This window comes from Pteropus medius, unplaced genomic scaffold (assembly GCF_902729225.1).
Source record: "Pteropus medius unplaced genomic scaffold, Ma_sr-lr_union100, whole genome shotgun sequence".
NCBI classification, from domain to species: Eukaryota; Metazoa; Chordata; class Mammalia; order Chiroptera; family Pteropodidae; genus Pteropus; species Pteropus medius.
The window spans coordinates 5,041,459-5,061,616 of NW_024352784.1; the positions used below are offsets into that span (position 1 = coordinate 5,041,459).

General features: G+C 50.8%; 1 protein-coding gene across 4 annotated transcripts in view; it reads left to right on the top strand.

Moving 5' to 3' along the window:
• The first annotated feature begins 8,010 nt into the window (after positions 1-8,010).
• Positions 8,011-20,158, top strand: part of SLCO2B1 (solute carrier organic anion transporter family member 2B1) — a 48,387-nt gene continuing 36,239 nt past the window's right edge. The window contains exons 1-4 of one of the 4 annotated variants that reach the window (XM_039848054.1): positions 8,012-8,401; positions 10,510-10,667; positions 12,010-12,089; positions 19,913-20,043. In XM_039848054.1, the coding sequence (XP_039703988.1) occupies positions 12,029-12,089; positions 19,913-20,043 (192 nt within the window). In that variant the 5' untranslated portion in view covers positions 8,012-8,401; positions 10,510-10,667; positions 12,010-12,028. Of the gene's footprint in view, positions 8,402-10,509; positions 10,668-12,009; positions 12,090-19,912; positions 20,044-20,158 lie in introns of all 4 variants that reach the window. The other 3 variants (XM_039848056.1, XM_039848053.1, XM_039848055.1) reach the window with 3 other exon arrangements.

A 20,158-nucleotide genomic window follows, 5' to 3' on the forward strand; every position in this document is an offset into this window, starting at 1 on the left:
CTCTCCCCTGGGACCTCCGGGAGATCCATAACACTCACGGTCCAGATCTCACCCTTCTTAGAGAGTGGGAAGGTCCAGAAATGTCTCCAGGAGGAGCCGTGTATCTCAGGAACATTTTTGGGCTCAGAACAGAAAACAACTCAGCTCTCTGACGTTCCCACCATAGCGGAGGTCAGCTGCCTGCCCTGGAAAGTTGTCAGTGATGCTCTTTTTCTCTCTGTCTCACCCCCGCTGCCCTCACCCTCACCAGTGTGAGGCTCCGACAGACACGAGAGAATGGAAAAGGAAAAGTGCGAAGGAGGAAAGGGAAGTTGTAAATATGCCCGGGGAGAGCCTGAGCCGCCTTGCAAGGCATGAGCAGGAGGCCGGTGGAGCTCTGTGGGGGAGAGTCCAGAATTAGGGTCCCCTGCCGGGGCCTCCAGTATCCTCATCACCGTCACCATCCTTCACACCACTAGGAGGCAGTGTGGCATCAGTTTTGGGGGACAAAAACACGGGGTCAATCTCAGCTCCTTTACTTACTGGCTCCCCCTGGACAAGTGACTTCACTTCTGCCTCTGTCTCCCGTTTGTAAATAGGGGTGACAGTACCAGCAATATCGGCTAGAGTGAAGGATTAGTGTGATACTCTAGGTGAGAGTACTTTACGAACTGTGAAATGCTGTGAAGATTTCCATTGCCATCACCACCACAGTCACAGAGAAGCCAACCCCTAGATGTCTTCTCTCTGAGATTTTTCACCTTCAAAGCTACCTCAAGGCTGGAGACAGAGGACCTGGCTTATGGAAAGTTCTCTGAGGGTCTGGCCAGCCTGTTCAATGCTCATTGACCAAAGTCATATAAAGAATTAGGATAAGATTCCGAACTCATGCATTTTCTTTCTGGTGGAGTCAGGACACACTTGAGGCGGGGATGGAGGCTTGAACGTGGTCTTTGAAAGGTGAATGCTAAAGGGCATTTGACCAGAGGAAATTGCACATACGGCACCAAGATATGAATGTCATGATATGCTCTGGGTAGAGACCAGGGCAGGTGGGGGAGTTGATAAGGTAGGTTATAGGTATGTGATGAGGAGAGTCAAATGTTAGGCTAAGAAATAAACTTTGCTCTGAAGGGCAGGGCCGAGTGCCATAAGATCAGGGTTTGGAAAAATGATTCCAGTAGAATGCGGGTAATGGATTAGGACAGGGCAACTGGAGTCACAGAAGAGTAAGGAGACTGTGCAAGGGTCCAAGGGAAATGAGGAGAGGGCTCTGAATTAGTGGTGGGGGAGAGACGGAGGAATGTGAAGGACCAGAGAGTTTCCACACAGGCTGTAGAGGGGAGAAAGGGAGTCAGGGTTGGGCCTGACTCCAGTGAGACTGGGAGCTTAGAGCAGGGACCTGGGAGCAGCAGATTTCCAGGTCAATGGTGAGCTCCTTGCTGAACCAGAGATACCTGGGGGAACTCCAGGAACAGGTGGCCATCAGTATGAGCTGAGCAGAATCTAGGAGTCACCAGCTGGGTTTCAAGCCCTTCCTGTTGTGGGTAGGAAACCTGAAATTTGAGGAGGAAAGTGCCACAGCAAAGGTCACTCAGATGGTTATCCCTAGAACAGGGCTGGAACCCAGTCAAAGGTCTTAGCTCGATACTCAACTCTACACTCAAATCCATCGCTTAGGGACAGGTGGACCAATGACCGAGACCTCATACTGGCCCTGTGAGACTGTTAAGCACCATTGTTCAGGATGTGAATTCTGGGGCCAGACTGTCTAGGTGAAATCTCGGTTTGCCTCTTACGAGCTGTGCACCTTGGGCAAGTCTCCTAACCTCTCTGCCTCAGCTTCCTCGTCTATAAACTGGGGATTATAATGGGTAATTGGGAACATTAACTGGATAACACAAGTAAAGTACTTAGAACAGTGCTTGACTTATAAAGAATGTCAGTCATAATTATCATATCTATTTTAGAGTTGAGGAAACTGAGGCTTAGAAAAATGAGGCAACTGCCCAGTGCCACAGCTAATTGTTGGCTGAGCCGAGGCTTATACTGAACTGCATTGCCTTGTGGCTATTTCTGGAAGATGACTGATATTTTTAACTCAAAAGACAGGAGTCCTCAACCTAAGAACCCATAGAAGAGATTCTGTGGCCCTCTAGGCTTCCCGTCTGAGCCCAGCTCTGACCCTAACACCACCATGAAGCCTGTTTGCTGAAGAGATCCACCCCTCCTCCCCTTGCCAAAGACTAGGCCTGCTCTGTTTGTGACATCTCAGGCATGGTCTCTCCTCCCCTCCCTCAAGAAGACACATCTGTGTTCCACCCAGAGGACAAAAAAAAAAAAAAAAAAAAGGGGGCAGGCATTCAAATAAGGACAGCATCACTTGGATGGTGAGAGAATTTTAGATATGAGTGCCAGAAACAGCTGGAGTGAGTAAATCTAGGAAAAGTGTGTGTGGAAAAAGTATGTGTGGAGTGAAGGGAGTAGGTGTCTTTGGGGTGGAACATGAGAAGGGGAGAATCAAGCAAAATGCAAACTGACAATGCTCGGAATAGCAACGCTGATGGAAACAAATTAGCCTGTTCTAGCTCCTTCCGAGAGAGGCAAGCAGAGTGTCCTCCACTGGCCCAGATGGGGCCCTAATGCCTGGAGAATTCTCCTTGCCAGTGCACTTCTCACTGGAGCATCTGTGGAGGACCAGCCTGGCTGAGAAGCAGCTGCCTTTGCTTACTCTGCTTCTTGCCTTCCCTGTCTTCAGGCTCATAACTCTATCAGGAGAGGAAGTGACTCATCTTCTGAGATGAAGCGTGCGGCATGCTGCTCTGGAAGCTGTCCTATACACTGATCAGTCACAGAAATGAATCCCAGGCGGTAACAGACCTTAGGTTTCTATAGATAACCCATGTGTGCTTCTGCACTTCCCAGAATAAAATTATCGTAGTATCCGTTGATTACCTACCTACCAGGCACTGTGTTAAGCACGTCCATTTATTAGCCCCATTGTACAGATGAGAAAATAGAGGCATAAGAATGAAGTAACACATGGGTATGGAGTTTCAGTTTGGGAAGATGAAAAAGTTCTGGAGAGGGATGGTGGTGATGGTCACACGACAACATGAGTGTACTTAATGCCACTGAACTGGACACTTAAAATGGTTAAAATGGTCAATTTAATATTATGGATATTTTACGACACACACGACAACTACAACCAAATAATTAAGTAACATAGCTCCCCAGCGGAGAACCCAGGAATCACAGCTGCTCAGTCCTGTCCCGTAGCCTTAGTTCTTGACCACCCACGATTTCCTCTCACATGCAAGTGAAAATACGGAACTGGCAGAAGACAGAGAGAGAATGAGAGATTGGGGTACTTGACATCAAGCTGAGAAAGATGGGTTTATTTTGAGGGTGCTAGAATGATGCGAGTGGGTGGACAGGAAAGAGTTTTAAACAGGGAGGAGGTGTATGGTCAGATTTAAGGCTTGGAAAGTTTCTTCTGGATCCCACGAAGATTGGTCGGAGAATGAGATTGAGGTGTGGTGGAGGCTGGGACACGGGCCAGCCAGAGCTGCTGGTGGCCTAGACCAGAGTGGGGACAGCAGAATGGGAAGAGGTGGGCCCGTTCGAGAGACTGTGAAATGGAATGGACAGTGGAGGGGAGGGAGAGGGAGAGGGAGAACTCCCACGGGGCTTCTTCTGGCTTGTCTGTTTTAGCTTCCTCTGACAGGGGTCTTTTCACCCCTCGCCCTCTCCCTGACTGGCATCCTGGAAGAAAAACCTGGGGCGCAGATCTCTTCACTGGCCCTCAGGGGGCAGTGTGGCAAAGTCTTCGAGAATTTGGGGCACTGGCTTCAAAATACCTGCAGCCAGGAGCAGGTGCTTTCTCACCTGTCTCCTCTCCTAGCTTTTGTAGCGTCCTCTTTCCCGTGTCCTGTCTCCCAGGAGCCAAATTATTAATAACCGTAATCCCTCATGTCCCACACTTGAACTTTACAAAAGCAGTGATACACCCATTATCTCATACTGTCCTTCCCAAAAGACAAGGACAGAGCAGAATAAGACTTTCCTCTTCTCCCCCCGCCACCACCATTTTGTAATAAGGAAACTGAGGACCAAGTGGGGAATGGAACCTGACCCATGCCAGTGTGTTGGTAGCAGAGCCAGGGCTGGGGGCCAGCCAACGCCCAGTCCGGACCCTGTAAGAGGGCACAGCCCTGTGGCACCCATAAAACAACAGTTGCTAACAATGGCCACCCACCTACCTGCTGAGCCTCAATTCTGCCCTCCCGCTTCCTCCCACCTCAGAGGGCCTTTCCCTGTGATTTGTTCCCATGGGGTTGTCAGTTAGGTTGAACTGACCTGGCACGCACCTGATTTACTTCTTCCTCATCCTCTGCTTCCAGAATTGCCAGTCATTGCCATTACCATCACCACCATATTAATAATGGCTTGTGTCTGCTCAGCTCTCAGAACTCAGCAAGGACAAACTCATCCATCAGCTCATCTGAGCATTATGAAAACTCTGGGAAGATATTTCACAGTCAAGGACACTGAGGATCAGAAAGGGCAAATGATCAGCCTCAGTACACCCAGCTAGGCATCAGAGGAGTGTACTGTCTCCTGGGTTAGAGAAGCTATGCACATACAGAGCTGAAGATAGGGTGAGATGATTGGGTTCAGTGCAGCCCCACCAGGAGGTTTCCCATCATCACAGTTTTATGAATGGGAAAACTGAGTCTCAGAGATCTCCTTCCGGCTCAGGATCGGACTGTCTGATGCCCAAGCTCATGCTCTTTCTGGGGCACAGGGCTTCCACTTTCAATGAGGAATGCAGAGCTTCTAGCATGGCACACATTCTCTCCATGGGGAAGAGAATGATGGGAGGTGGAGTCAGTTGGATCCAGGGGAAGTCTGTTGGGGCAAAAAGGCTTACTGAGGTGGAACCTCCAGGAGGGTTTAAGCTGTAGAGAGAGCCCAGCATGGACTGTGCAGGGCTGGGTGAGCTGGAGCAGCCAGTGGCTGTGCTGAGCCAAGGCGGATGGCACTGAGGGGCCAGGCTAGGCACCCACCTGCTTGCCAACCTGTGTGCCTCCTCACAGGGTTGGGCAAAATGCTATGTTTTGACACAGGAGCCTTGCCAACAAAGAAAGGGAAAGTCCTGAACCTTTGGCAAGATGGAATGTGTTTCCCCATCCACCAAAGAGAAACTGAAACCTAAGGAAAGACAATGATTTCCCCATGGTCACGATGCACACAGCATAGCCTGCCCGTCTTCAGGCCTCAGTCTCCCAATCTGAAAAAGGGAAGGGTCAAATTAAATGAGCTCCAACTTCCTCCTCGCTCTGACCTTCTGAATACCATGCATCCATCCTGCTGTCCTTGGCTCAGATACCAGCCTCTGCTGTATACTTGACACGTAGCCTGGGGCAAGTCACATGGCCTCTCTGAGTGTCAGAGTTCTCATGGGTGAAATAAATATGACATTGCTTTCCTTGGACAAATTTAATGAATAATACACGGGAGCATGTCTGCATAGCTTGGGGTCTGACCCCCGGGTAGCATCTGGGGGTGGGGAAAACTGAGGCCTTGACAGAGGCTCTCATTTGTCTGCCTGGCCAAGGGCTCATTTATAGATATCCGCTCCCTGGCTACCAGGCCAGAGGGAAATGGCAGCAAAGGTGCTGAGGTGGCATTTTGGAACCCTTTTAAGGAAGGAGTCTCTGACCACTCTTCTCCCAGCCTCGTCTCCTCGGATCTTCGTAGTGATCTTATAACAGTCCTGAAGATGAGTGGTTTGACCTCACGATCTCCATTTAACAGGTGAGAAGGCTGAGATCCAGAGAGGAGAAAGGACTTGCTCAAAGTCCCACAGCAAGGTAGTAACAGAGCTGGGAGAAAAATTGAGATCTCATGTCTGGAGCCCAGAACTGAGAGCTCAATCTCAGTTCTACAAAATAGTCTCCTATTTTGCCTGGTTAGCAAAAAGGCATTTCCCTATGTGGGTTGACATAGGAAATGGCTTGGGTTCTCCAAACAGCCTAGGGTTTTATGAACAGCTTCAGGTTCGGCACAAGGACACAAGCTGTGGGAACAACGTGGGGCCCTGGAAGCTGCAGAGCTCTGCAAACCATGCCAGGCTTTGCCAACAGCACAACTCAAAAAAGGCATCAAGTGTGCAAACTGGGGAATCCACAGATGGTGTTGCGATCTACAAACATCATCAGATGCACAGGACTCAGCAAACACTACCCTGGCAAGTGGCAAAACTGGGGTGCAAACCAGATTGGTCAAACTTTAAGCCTGGGCCACCCACACTGGGACTTCACTGCAGGATTACCCCCCAAGAACCATCCAAAGGCCTGTTAATCTAATTCCCAGAGCTTCCCGGGTATCTGACCCTCGCTCCAAGTCCACAGCTGAGTTCGGGAAAATTCTTGGGCCAGGCTGTGTCAGCCTGGGGAAGCTGAGGTGATAAATGAACACTGCTTCTGCCTGAGGTTACTGTATGTGTTCTGTGCCCAGTTGTGCCTTGACGAGATGAACTTAGCCAGGCAAGCTAGGCCCAGTACATATCCAGACCAATCCATATGTAGAACTTCTTCAGCTCCCAGGGCCAAGATGGGGGCCAGAAAGTCTAAAAGGACCTTTCCTCTCTCAACTGTGCACCTGCAATTTGGATTCTGGGAGGCTGCACCTCTGCCAGTCTCAAGGAGGACTTGCAGTGCTGACTTTGGTCTGAAGGACTGAGAGAGATAGACCCAATTGGGTTTTCTTAAGTAGGATCTGGGTCTGGTCTTTCTATCAATCCAAGCCAACTACTGACCTTTCCCAGGGCAGTGGTCGTGCATTCATACTTTCAGTTTCTCAGACTCATTCACGCAATAGGTATATATTAGGTGCTTACTATGTGTCAGGCTGGTCTGTTATTATTTCAAATACTCCTCACTTCCTACTAGCTTCCTCCTACAGCTACTAGGAGCCAAGTGGGGCCGATGTATATTTCTCTATCAGTGCACCTTGAAAGTTGGACTTCAAACCCATATTCCCATTTCATGTAAAGACTTTATTCCTGGAACTAGATTAGGTTCACCTACTATCTGGGTGACCTCCGGGCAGATCCTGAGACTCAATGCCTCATCTGTAACATGGAGGAATAAATTCCTGGTCTACAGGGTCAATAGGAGGGCCCGATAGGGCCACACATGTGAAAGCGCTGAGCGGGAATAGGCAAAACCAAGATAAATTTATCTCTTGCTGCCCTGTTTTAAGCTCTACCTCTGTCACGCCCTTCTCTGAGCTCCAAGCTTTCAGGGTCGTCTTCCTTCTCGCTCACTGAACTTTCACAGCAGCCCTTCAAATGAGGAACATTGCCCCTTCTTTGTAGATGAGGGAACTTGATGCTCAGAGAGGTGTAGAGACTTGTCTAAGGTCAGGTGACCAGTGAATGTCAGGGCTGAGATGGCACCCAGGTCTGTCTGACTCCAAGGCCTCCATCCTCAGTCCTTAGTCCAGCAAACTCCGGGAATTTGCCTTCTGCTCCTGACTCCCATCCTTCCACCGAGATGGCCATAACTTTATGGAACTGCTACTATGAGTCCCTCCCAGGCGGGCTGGCCATTGTGATTCCCAGTGGACAGAGTCCCTTCTTGCCCTGGATTCAGCGAGGAGGTGGGGGTTCAGTGAGAGGGGATGGGAGCTTGAGGAAGACAGCGGTTTAGTGAAGGATAGTGGAGGAACAGGGCTTCTCTGTGGGGCTCTTGGAGAGTGACAAAAGTTCTGTGAGGGGGACAAGAGCTGAGTGGATCAGGGGGCTCAGATTGAGAATAGGAGCACAGTGAGAAGACTGGAGAATCAGCACTGAATGACCCTGGATCTTCGGGTCATTCCGTTGGGCCCCACCTCTCCACTGCTAGCAGAGTAAGAGAAAATATCCAGGAGAAATGGGAAGGAACAGACTGAGAGGAGACGAGACAGCAGCCTCCTCCCATCGGAGGGGCTGGAACTAAACAAACCCAGCCTCCTACACAACTGGCCCTGGGCTGCCCCAGCCAGAGATCACAGAAATTCAGAAAGAGAAAGAGACAGAAAGAGTGTGAGTTATTGAGCTGGGTCACAGATAGAGGGTCAGGGCAGAGATATAAGAGTAACCAAGGGAGACAGGCACTTGGAGAGCTGGGTCAAGATAGGACTTCCCAACCCATACCTGGAAGAGATAGCTGCTGTGCAGTGTGGCTCAAAAAGCATCTGCCCAGCGTGCCTGGAGTCCGCTCGATAGCGTATCCCTGCTGTGGCTCGAGGCTGCCGTCTCCAGGAGTCCCTGATAAGGTGCTCACTCCTTCTTTCCTGCCAAGCTCCGGTCCTGAGATTGAAATAGCGGCTGGAACTCATTGCACCTCAGCAGTCATGGGACCCAGGATAGGTAAGTCCAGACAAAGTAAGGAAGGGGCATTGGGAGGGAATCTGGGGGTCACATTCTTAGTGCAGAAGGTGTAATTGTGATGCCAAAATGGGTGTGCTGGGGTGGAGTGGGTGACCCGCAGTTCCCTACACAGAGCCAGGCACACGGCCAGACCTAGTGAAAGTGTGTTGAAAGAATGAGTGAATGGCAAGAAGGGCAGGAAGGGATAGTGTTTACTCAGCTGGAGGCAGAGAATCTAACCTCACCTCCCTGATGAGACACAGAGTCCAACAGGAAAATGGAAAGGCATCCTCCTCCGCTGCAGCCTTTCACTCCGTCACTGAGCCCTGTTTCTCCTCTCTGAATCAGCCAAAGATAGAGACAAACACAGCAGAGAAAAATGGAAATAGAGAGAAGCATAGAGGCAGAGCAAGTATAGAGATATGCAGCCAGACAAAGTCCAGAAAGGAAGGATGGAAGGGCGGAGACAAAGGAAGGAGACAAAGATCAGCAGGTGTCTGCAGGAGTTTGCAAGGAAGGAGGCCAGTCCCAGGCAGAGGGCTGCAGAAGTGCTCGGAAGAAATAAAGAGAAGTAGAGACAGTGAGAGAAAGAGAAAACCAGGCAGAGACAGACGGGACACACACAGACAGACCTGCAGATGAACAATCAGAAAGATCAGCACAGGAGAGAAGCAGATTCAGAGAGAGACCTTCAGAGACCTACGTGTGTTGGCCGTGGTGCGGGGAGGAGGCCAGAGAGGAAATCTCTTAAAGCCTTGAGAAGCCCAGCTTGGAGCATGGCTGAAGCACCATGTAGAGAGGGCAGTGGTTCTGAACAGAGCACCTAGCTGAGCGTTTCTCAGGTAGGCAGAAGGAGGTGGAAAAAACAGAGTCTTCAGACAAGGTGGCCCTCCCAGCTGGATACCCTGCAGCGATCACCTCTGGCCTCCCTCCAGCTGTCTGTCCTCTCCTGGCTGTGTTAGCCTCGCATCCTGTCAGACAAAGGCAGACTTGCTCCCCGGAGTGCGTCAGTGAGGGCTTTGTGGGCTGAGCAGGCAGACAGGTTATGTTGCAGCCATGGCTTGGGGACCATGGCATGGCAGGAAGGGTGGGGGATGGATGCTTCCTCTGGGGGTCTCACAGGAGAGATGACAATGAAGTCAGATTTGGAGATGGGCCACCAACAAACCAATTTCCCTATCAGCCTTGCCGTACTATGAGATGGAAGGGTTGGTGATCCTATAGGTATGGGAAGAAACTAAAGACTTTGGCTGGACTGCACCTGTCTCCTAGCTCTGCCCCTACCCACATGTTATTCTGACTCCTGTGAGCTCAGTTCTAGAATATTCTCTAGCTGATGACCTCCTCCCCCAACCCACACACATAGCAAGAAGGCTGACCCCAGTGTCTGCCTACTGAGCCCCAAACCTGAGCTGTGGCCAGGCTTCCTCCAGGCTCTCTTTCTGGTCTGAGGGCACTCTGAGGGATGTGGGGATGCTGGTGGGGCAGGGTACAGAGCCTGGAGCCTGGGAAGAGACTTGGTCTTAGCTCACTGGAGGGAGAGGGGCCAGCTGTCCTAGCCAGTGGCAGACGCAGGAGTGAGAGGAGTCGGGCTCAAATCTGGCTCTCAGTCAAGCCCCGCTACCAGCTCACTACATGCCCTTAGGCAATAGGCTGAACTTTCTTGTCTGTTGGGGAGGGGCTGGAGGAAAGGAACTAAGGCTAGTTCAATTTCATGATTCAGAGAAGCCACTTCCCACCTCTGCACCTTTGCTCAGCTTTGCTTCCACCAGGAAAGCCCCTGCCCACATCCCATTCTGGTGAAATTTGCCCTGTTTTCTAATTCTTCTAAACACCAACTCCTCCAGGAAGCTTTCCAGACTGATTCTGCCAGCTATCAGTAACTTCTCTCTCGTTTATGCTCTTTGATCCTCTCTTTATGGTTTATCCTTCCTTCTTCCTGGTGTTATTTTCATTGCTCTCCCCAGCTCTTCTGGGTTCAAATGTGAGCCAATCCAGGCCAGATAGGTGGGGCAAAAGAAAAAAACCTGCAGCTCCAGGTTCAAGTTTCAGCTCTGCATCGTTAACTTTATTGTAACACGGTGATGTGCTCTCACCCTTTTTACTAGGTGCAGAAAAATTGCTCAGAGAGGGCAAGTGACTCACCCAAAGTCACCCAGCAAATAGGCAGCAGAGTGGGGTCCAGACCGCAGCTCTGCATGAAGCCCTTTCCTCTGTGGGTCAATAGCCTCTGGGCTTCCTCTGCCCTTCCACAGACCTTTCTCTGGTGAGCCTTCACCCGCCTTGGGCACTTCTCCACTGGCTCCAGACAAAGCAAGCTGTTCTTTGGGTGCTAGTGACTGTGGAGCAGTGGGCAGTGTGTGTGTGAGGCAGGGGGGTGGGGAGCACAGTTATTTTCTCCTAGGCCAGGCCTTGCCTGCTGGGCCAAATCTCAGGCAGCTCTGAACCAAATGGAATTCTTGCATAGACCCCTTAATCAGGTGCCAGGCATCCAATACTTTGTCTGCTTTTGTCCCTTTTTGTCCCTGTGCATTAGATAGAGGAGGTCGGCCAAGGTAGTCATTTTGTCCTTTCCTATGCTGAGAGGCAGGGGTCTTCCCAACAGTGTTAGAGGGGCTTGGACCTCAGCCACAATCTAGGGGAGGAGAGGAAGTAAACTTAGTCCCTGGTGCCCCTCATGGGCTGCAGCCCAGAGCCCTAAGCACTGATGCTTGGAATGATGGCGGTCACTGCCCAACTCACCACACTGGAAACTCCCTGGAGGTGAGTTCTGATTCGGTCTATTCCTGAGGCCCCAGAACCCAGCACGGGCTGGGCAGGGGCAGGTATCGGGAAGGCTCAATACTAAGCTGTCCTCATCCCTCTCAGTGCCTCTCCTTCCACTTATGGCATTCCTGCCCTCCCTCCCACTGTTTCGAAAGCCTACTCTACCTGAGGACTGGAAACTTGATAAGGAGTGAGGTGGGGTACAACAGGGCCCTTAGGGAGTAAATATGAGCTCAGAGAGAGATGAGCTGGGACTAGTGGTTGGAGGAGGCAGCTGCTTGGGTCGATGGTGCTTATCTCTGACCCTCAGGCTCTGTGTTTTAGGTCTAAGGAAACTGGCCTGTATTCTCTGTGAGTTCAGGGCTCACTCTCCTCCATTCAGGCTTCGTCACTATTTTTAGGGTTATCTTGGGTCTAAATGGGTAGCCAGGGCCAGAACCGGGGACAGAAAGTCCCAGGACAGGATGCCTGACTCGGCTTGGAAACCACCAGAAGTGCTTGGCCTCATCCCTCACCCTGCACAGACCTCCTTCGAGAAGCAGCAGCTGGGAGGCCTGCAACAGCTGGACCTCAAGCAAGCTGTTGTCCTTCCAACAGACCGCTCAAGGGTTCTGCTGGGAGGAATTTCCCAAGGATAACAGCCGAGCCCAAGGCTGGGAGATTCCCCTTCTTGCCTTTGACTCTGCTCCCTCCAGAGCCCAGCCAGGCCACTCTGAGACCTGGAGCACTCAGGGCCCCCACACCACCCCGACCCCATCCTAAGCTTCCCCTGCCGCCCCTCCACCCCCAGCGTGTTTTCTCCCTCCTTCAGTTTATCTCAATTCAGCAATCATATTTTTAAGGGGGGCCAGGCCTTGAAAGATGAGAAGTGGTTTTCTGGGAAGACAGACATTCCAGGCTGAGTACGCGCAAATACTGAGAGGTAGGAAAAAATCAAGATGAATTTTGGGAATGGCAGGCATCTTCTGGGGCCAGAGGCTATGTTTACTAAGGGTGGGTAGATGAGACAGATTGGATCTCAAGGAACCTTGACCTCTTGAGGCTGAAGCATCTGTACTTAGGAGTTGCAGATGGGGACCAGTGTTGAGGACTACAGTGGAACAGGCAGGGCATTTTCATGTGAGATGCTTCTCTCACTTCTAGATAAGGAAACTGAGGCTTAGAGAGGCCAAATAAGCTGCCCAAAGTCACACAGCTACAATGTGGAAAAAAAAAAATCTGAATCCAAAGTTTCTGACCCAGAAGGTCAGGAACCTGACACCATCCATCAAGACACAGTACAGGACAGCCTCTGCCCAGGTCCATTCACTGCCTAATCAGATAAGAGGGGATATAAATAATGCCAGCAGGGGAATGACCAGGTTTGCAGCCCAGAGAAAAAGTTGAGGGAACTGACCCAGAAGAGGGTTTTATGGAGAGAGAGACAGCTGGCCTGGACCACAGGAGAGAGGCGGGGTGGGGGTGTAGGGGTGTGGGGGTGGGGACAGCAGACAGAGAGAGCCCAGGCAATCTAGGAGGTAGGAAGGGCTCAAGGCAGGAGTTGGCCATGATAAGGCCGACCTCCTCCCACCCCAGTCCCTCCAGAGAGAGTTATGTGCCATCATTAGGAGGGGTGGATTGCCCAAAATCTGCTTCTGGGACTATTTCCTTTTGCGAGCTCAGGCTGTGGGTGTGTTAGTGCTGGAGGCTGGTGGATTTTCCAAACACATCTTGGCTCCTTTGTGACACTGCAACTCCCCACTTCTTGGCACCGGAACATAGTTCCAGGATAGTTCCTCGTTTTGCTCTGTTCACAGATGGGGCGCATGATGGTGGGGTGGGGAGGGCTCCTCGGGCTCACTGGGCAAGTTTGCCCACCTGTGGCTTCTGTTACTTTCCACACAAAGTTCTGGCTTGAGGCTACACCCTCTCATGGGCTCTCCTGGGATCCCCCCTGGGTGTCCGCTGCCAGCCCAAACTCACCACATCGAAGGCTGAACTCACCACCACCCTACAATCCTGGCCCGCCGTGGTGGTACTCTCTGTCGGAAGGGCGCATCTCTTCCCTACCTCCAGGACTCGGCCTCTTGCACTCCTCACAGCTCCTTTCCCACCAAGCCCTGTTCATCCCACCTCTTCGCTGTGGCGCATCTACTCATCACTCTCCCTCTGCCACTACCTGGCCCAGTCCCATTACCTCTCACTCCCTTGGACTCCGCTCCTGCTTGCAGCCTGACATCTCCAGAGACCAGCTCTGTCTCCGCCATGGTGACCCTGGGCAAGTCATGGCCCTCTCTGGCTCTGTTTCCTCACCCTCCAAAGGGTTAACCCCACTCTGGCTTCCTGTCCAATGGACTCCCCAGGCCCAGTGTTGCTGTGAAGTCACAGATGGGGAACCCCCAGGTAGGTATAGAGAGTCCACGAAGCGGGCCAGGCGGGCATCCCAAAGAGGCTCCAACAGGGCAAACTGCCACGTGCAGGCCCAGCAGCTTGGACCAACTGAGTATTGCCATATGGGCCCAGCATTGCCAGATCTGCTAATCTTCCAAAAAAAAAAAAAAAAATCTGGAGTTTTAAGTGAATTTTCCTGATTTCTAAAATGCTTGCAACTAACTTAAAAACATTCAGTAAGCCAGCATTGTACAAGCCCTCAAAAGATGTCTAGGAGTCAGTCGTGCCTCCAGGCAGGACTGCTGTGCACCGCACAACTCCAGAGGGAGCCATTCACCTCATGGCGCACAGCTCTCACCACTACATGGGCCAGGGCCTCCCAGTTGTAACCTCTGCCTTGTATCCTGTCTCTGCCAGTTACTTTGATGGCCTTGGCAAAGTACATGTGGTGGCAAGTGAGTGTGTGTGTGGGGGGGTGGCGCTTTCCTTCTCTTTCACAGAGAAATAATTAGGAAAAAACCCAAAAAACTTCTGGAATGCAGCTGGTGGGGTTGGGGTGGGGAGAGAGGAGAAGAGACAGCAGAAGGTTGGAGAGGCTTCAGAGATCAGGAGGAGATGAGAGAGTAAGGCTGGGGCTGCTATCCCACAGGATGGAAAACAAGTTATTCTGAGGCCTGGTGGCCATGCCTGGAAGTAGACTTCCTGGTGAGTTTGGGGTAAAGGCTGATAAAACTGGCACTTGGGAGGCATCTCGGAGTTGCGAAAGGACATTATTCTGTGTGACCCTCACGCAGGCTTGAGAGGTAAGACTATTATCCTACTTTACAGAGGCTCTGAGAGGTCTAATTGCTGGCCCCAGGCCGTGCCAGGTCTAAGTGACCCTAGATCTTGCTCCCTCCGCTAAGGGTGGAACTTCTGCAGAGAAAGTGTCATTGCCCTGTCTCTCCTTGATCCAAGACCTCCTCCTTCATCCTCAGGATGTGAGAGCTCTTGGCATTTCTTTGTACATTCCTCCTAATAGGTTAACTCTGGGCCTTTGTTATGAGTCCTGAACTCCCACCACACTCAGGTCCGCTGGACTGGGGGCCACATGTGCTTCTCGCTACATTTCTCTTTCCAGCCTTGCCCTGACAGTGCTTTCTGAGGCCATCAGAAGGGGATGTTGACTGATTAATGAACGGACTGACTGACTGACTGACTGACTGACTGACTAGCTAAAGAATCAGTTGGTAAAATGGCAGACTGTCCCTATATAACTACCTTTGACAATTCACAGGAAGGAAGCCGCCCCGGATAAAGAAATGGCTACGTAGGGATTATTTTTGCATATATTCTAAGGCTATCATTATAGCCACCATCTTGTGGTTGGTGTTGGGGACCCAGGAGTCAGAAAGTTCTGGGGTCCAGCCCAGGCTTTACTATTTACTAGCCCTGGGACCCTGGATAACTCACCTCCTCTCTCTGTGCCTCGGTTTCCTCATCTGTATTATGGAGCCACAGCCGCCACCTCAAAGGGTTGGTAGGAAGATGGATGAATGTCCAGCCAGGGAGCCCCTAGGCTCCTCTACTGGGGCTACTTACTGTTGAGGGTCAGGGAAGCCATAGAGCTGGGTTTCCCAGCCCCACACCTTCCCAGCCCTTGGGGTTGATCTTTTTCCAGTTCTCAGGTTCTAGAAGTGACATCGCTCCTTGTTTTCACAAAGCAAGTATGGAAGCAGGCAGGGTGTTTGTGGCAGGACAGACATTTGACTTGACAGAAAGACTGGCTGCCTGACTGAGAAGAAAACAAAGTTCACTGAAAACCTGCTATGCATCTTGTCTGTGCTGGCTCCCCACTCATTACTAACACAACCTGTTCATAAGACAAAGTCTATTGTTTACCACGATAAGGGACAATGCTATTCTCAAAGCTTTGACAGTGTCTCGGAGTGGGAGGAAAGGTCGGTATTTGTTGAGAATTGAAAGTTTGTTTTAAGGCAGTCCTTCAGCGCAGGGAGGGAGGCGGGTGAGGAGAGTCTGACTAGGACTGGGTAAGAATTGTGATCCAACAGCCCAGGATTTGTGGATGGAAACAGCAAAGAAAGGGTTTTGTGGGCAGAGATTCAAAAAATTTGAAGGTACACATTCTGTTGATGGTTTCCCTTGAAAAGTCGATCGGTCTTTCAGGAAGTTTCTGTAATAAACAATCAAGCCATTTGCTCGGTCTGGAGGGTCTGGGACGAGTAAGAAGGAAAAATGCTAATGAAGACAGTGGAATATCAAGTACGAGTTAATGCGGACATTAAGGTATGTTTTCAGGCTTTCTGTGTCCAAGCTGAATGGGGGGTAGAAGGGCCTGGTTCCTAGTGGACTCTGTCCACACTGGGAAGTAGGGATCATTGTCCCCGCATTGTGGATGAGGAGGCCAACGGGCCACTGGCCCAAGGCCACACAGCAGGATTACATGCAGCTGGGGGATTCAAACCTGGGCGGCTGCCTCCAAAGATAGTGAGCCTACATGGAGCGAAGGGGTCCAGGTCCTCAGGTCTTGTGGTTGACTGGGGCTTGGATGAGAGGGAGAGAGATAATCCAGAGATGGTGTTAACTTGGAGGATCCAGGTGTGCATGGAGGGAAGTGGGTTCAAGTGGGCCTTGTGCTCTCGGAGGCAGTTGAATGTTATCAGGAGAAGGGAGGGCAGTGGTCCTCAGTGGGGCCTGTTGCATACTATGTCTGGGCTAGGCACCCTAGATGCCTTATCTCGTTAAGATAGATGCTGTATCTTCACATTACAGATGAGGAAACAAGCTCAGAAAGATGAAGGGGCTTGTTCAGTCAGGCTCACAGAACAGGCTCATGGCAGAGGGTTTGGGGACTTGAAGCCCACCATCTGCCTGAGATTTGCTGTTGGCAACTGGGAGGTGATGGAGCAGGCAGGACCTCGAGCCTTTCCAGCAAAGAGCAGGTGGGAAAGGTGGCCCTCTCTCTCGGATTGTTCTCTGAAACCTTGGCTCTCATCACCTGGACTCAGCTGGTGTGAAGAATGCCGACTTCTGCCCAAGGAGGGGCTAGCTAGAGGCAGGCCCTCTACCTCGCGACCTCCTGAGTCTGTTTGAACTGGTAAATAAGGTCTCTGACTGACAGTTTCCGGGCGACTGTCTGACCAGCTTGTTGAGTAGCTGTAGGCAGGTGGCCGACTGACAGCTCAAACAGACAAGTCTCCTGAAAGACAAGCCAAACCAATGACTTGATGGACATGAGTGTGCCTGTGCAAATGACCAGCAATGTAACCCACTTACAGGCACACGGACTCCTTGCCCCGCAGCTCTGGGGCTGCGGGCTCCAGCTCTTGGAACTACCTGGCCTACCTGGGGCTCTAAAACTTATTTGCCTACCTGGGAGAGAAAGGGCCTGGCTCCCTGCCTCATGCCTCATCCCCGGCCCAGATGAAGTTTTCTCTCACAGCTGCGTCCTTCCTGTCAGGCTGGCCCCTGACTGTCTTCACAGGATGGGAAGGACCTCAGAGACAGCACACGAGGAGGACAGGAAGTCCTGGACTCAAGACCCTCCTTCTGAGGGGTGTTTTGTGCTATCTCAGGGAGTGGGACTGTTTGCTGCCAGCCCTTCAGTAGAGACCTCAGTCCATAGAAAGGGCTTAGGGGAGACAACAATCTTCCTGACCAGCCCCGTTCAGTGAACAACTACTACCAACACACTGACTGATGGCTAATCTCAAACCCAGGGGGTCAGAGCCAGTGCTTCCCTCTTTGCTCAGAGACTCAGGCTGTGGACTGGGCCACAGGGAGGTAAAAAGTTCTGAACTGGTCTGCCGGCCTTCTGTCCCTCTCCCTCATCTACCCCCTGGTTTTCTGTTAGAGCTGGGGCTCCAGGTCAGTGACTTTTGCCCTCCCAGCCTCAGCTCCAGCCCCATCATCTGGCTGGCCTGGCCCCATGGGTGGTGGGCACTGCTACCTTCTGCGTGGCCTGGCTAGGTTTGGTTGGGCTGAGACAAAGAAGAGAACTGTGCTTCCTCCCCTCATCAAACCTGTACAAGGAGCATCAAGTGATATTGAAGTTAACACCTGGGCTCGAGTCCTTGCACCAATGTCAACCAGCAGAGCTAGTTACCTCTGAGCCTGGACATCCTCATCAGAAGCATAGAGACAACGAAAGCACCAAAGGCACAGAGCTATAGACAGTCTTCATGAGCATGTAGAGTATGTAGCAGAGCATCTGTGCTGTAGCAGGTAACCGACCAGTCCTTGCTGGATGAGTTTGCTTAGAACCTCTTACCTCCTCTTCTCCTTCAAAGTGACCTCTGCAGAGTACCACTTATCCTCTTTTACTAAGCCAACCCCTTATCTCCTCTCTCTCAGGTATTGTTTTTGTTTTAATAACTCCTGTTTCCTCTGAGTGCTTATGCCCCCAAAAGGGACTTCTCCCCAGCCACACACACTTTCATTTTCTCAGTCCAACTCCCCTAGCTATTTGAACAGACATTTCTCTAATGGCCAATAAGCACATGAAAAGATGCTCAACATCATTAGTCATTAGAGAAATGCAAATCAAAACCACATGAGATATCACTTCATAGTCACGAGGATGGCTATAATCAAAAAGACAGACAATAATAAGTATTAGCAAGAATGGAGAGAAATTGGAACCATCATACATTGTTGGCAGCAGTATAAAGTGGTGCAACCACTTGGGAAAACTGGTAGGCAGTTCCTCAAAAGGTTAAACATAGAGTTATCATATGATCCGGGAATTCTATTCCCAAGAGAACTAAGAACGTATGTCTCTGTAAAAATTTGTACACAAATGTTCAGAATACCCGAAACAACTCAAATGTCTATCTGAATGAACAAAACGTGATACGTACCCACACAATGGAATATTATCAAACCATCAAAAGGAATGAAGTATTGATATGTGCTATAACATGGATGAACCTTGAAACACTATGCCAAGTAAAAGAAACCAGTCACAAAGTCCATATATCCTATGATTTCATTTATATGAATTTATATAAAATATCTGGAATAGGCAAACCCAGAGAGCCAGAAAATGGATTAGTGGTTGCCAGGAGCTGAGAGAGGGAAGAATGGGGAGTGACTGATAATGGGTATGGGATTTCTTATTGGGCTGATAAAAACATTCTGGAATTAGATAGTGGTGATGTTGTATAACTTTTTGACCATACGAAACCTTCCAGAATTGTGTACTTTAAAGGGGTGGATTTTATGGTATGTGAATCATATCTCAATTTTTAAAAAATTCTTCAGGCTACTAGTGTGAGGACCACAAATCCTCTGCTCATGGCAGTTCCAAGCCTCTGTAGCCCCTCCCTGAGTTTGCCTTCTAGGTCTAGAGATAGAGAGTCTCCAGCCCCATCTCTTGTCAGAGTTGTCCTCAGGTCTGTTTTCAGGCTCTAGAAGGAGCTTATTGAATGAGAGGAAACTCCTGCTAGGTTGAGAGGAATATGAAACAATGGAAGAGGCTTCCGCAGGAAGTTGGGCCCCATGAGGAGAGGAAGGTCAAGGAGGCCTGGGCTATCAGGAGGTACAGGTGATTTCCATCTAAGGGAAGGGGTAGAGTGTCCCAAGGCTGGACTTCCAGGAGACCTTAGGAGATGCTTCTTAAGGGACTCAGCTTTCTCCTTGCTGCATTGAGTGGGTTACTGACACGGTTACCATGGCCGCCATGGGAGAAAACCCACATGTGTAATGGGGCTGAGGGTCCAGGTTCTGCCACAGCTCTGCCTCTTGAGTCACTGCCCTTATTGGGGCCTCAGTTTGTTTGGTGGGAGGGGGTTCAAATGGGATGACCTCTGAAGGCTCTTTCTGCACTGATCAGCAAAACGGTTTGATGTATTATTTGGGGACTAGGCTGGTTAGCTCAGTGATTACACGCAGGGCAATGCCCTGTGGGGGTGTTGGTTTCTGTTCCCAGCTACCCCAGGAAAACCTTTATTCCCTGACTATGGGCCAAGACTTGACTCTGCACCTGGCCCCAGACATCTGATCTTAGACTAAGCCAGACAGACCCAGACTCAGCCTCCAGGAACACTGATGTCTCACAGCTGTAAGCCCAAGGGGAACTGAGACTGTGTATTCCCACCACTGGGGACACTGCTCTAAGGTTGTGTGGTGGGTCAGCAGCTTCTCTCTAGAAGGAAGTGTGAAACAGGTAGTCCCAGTTGGTATGTGGCCAGCGTCGGCACAAGGAGCATATGCCCTTTTTTAGGAAAGAATTTCCAGCTCCCAGGACTCAGGAAGGCTGAAGGTGCTTTGACTTTTAGATCCTCACCAACCCCTGAAATACCTTGGGCTACCTGGCTCAAGGCTATTCTCTGGGATTCCACTGCTACTCTCACTCCCTGGCTGTCTGTCCCACAGGGCCAATGGGTGAGGAGGCCCAGCTGTCAGACAAGGACACCAAAGCCACAATGGGCATAGAAGACACGCCTGGAGGCAAAGTCAGCCCAGATTCTCAGAGCTTGCGGCCAAGTGTGTTCCACAGTATCAAGGTACCTTTCGGGGCCTGGCAGTGGCAGGGCCATTCAAGCCTGACAGAGGAGGCTCTGCCACTTACTGGCTATGTAATTAATGCCAAGCAAGGTGTTGCCTTTCTGAGCCTCAGTT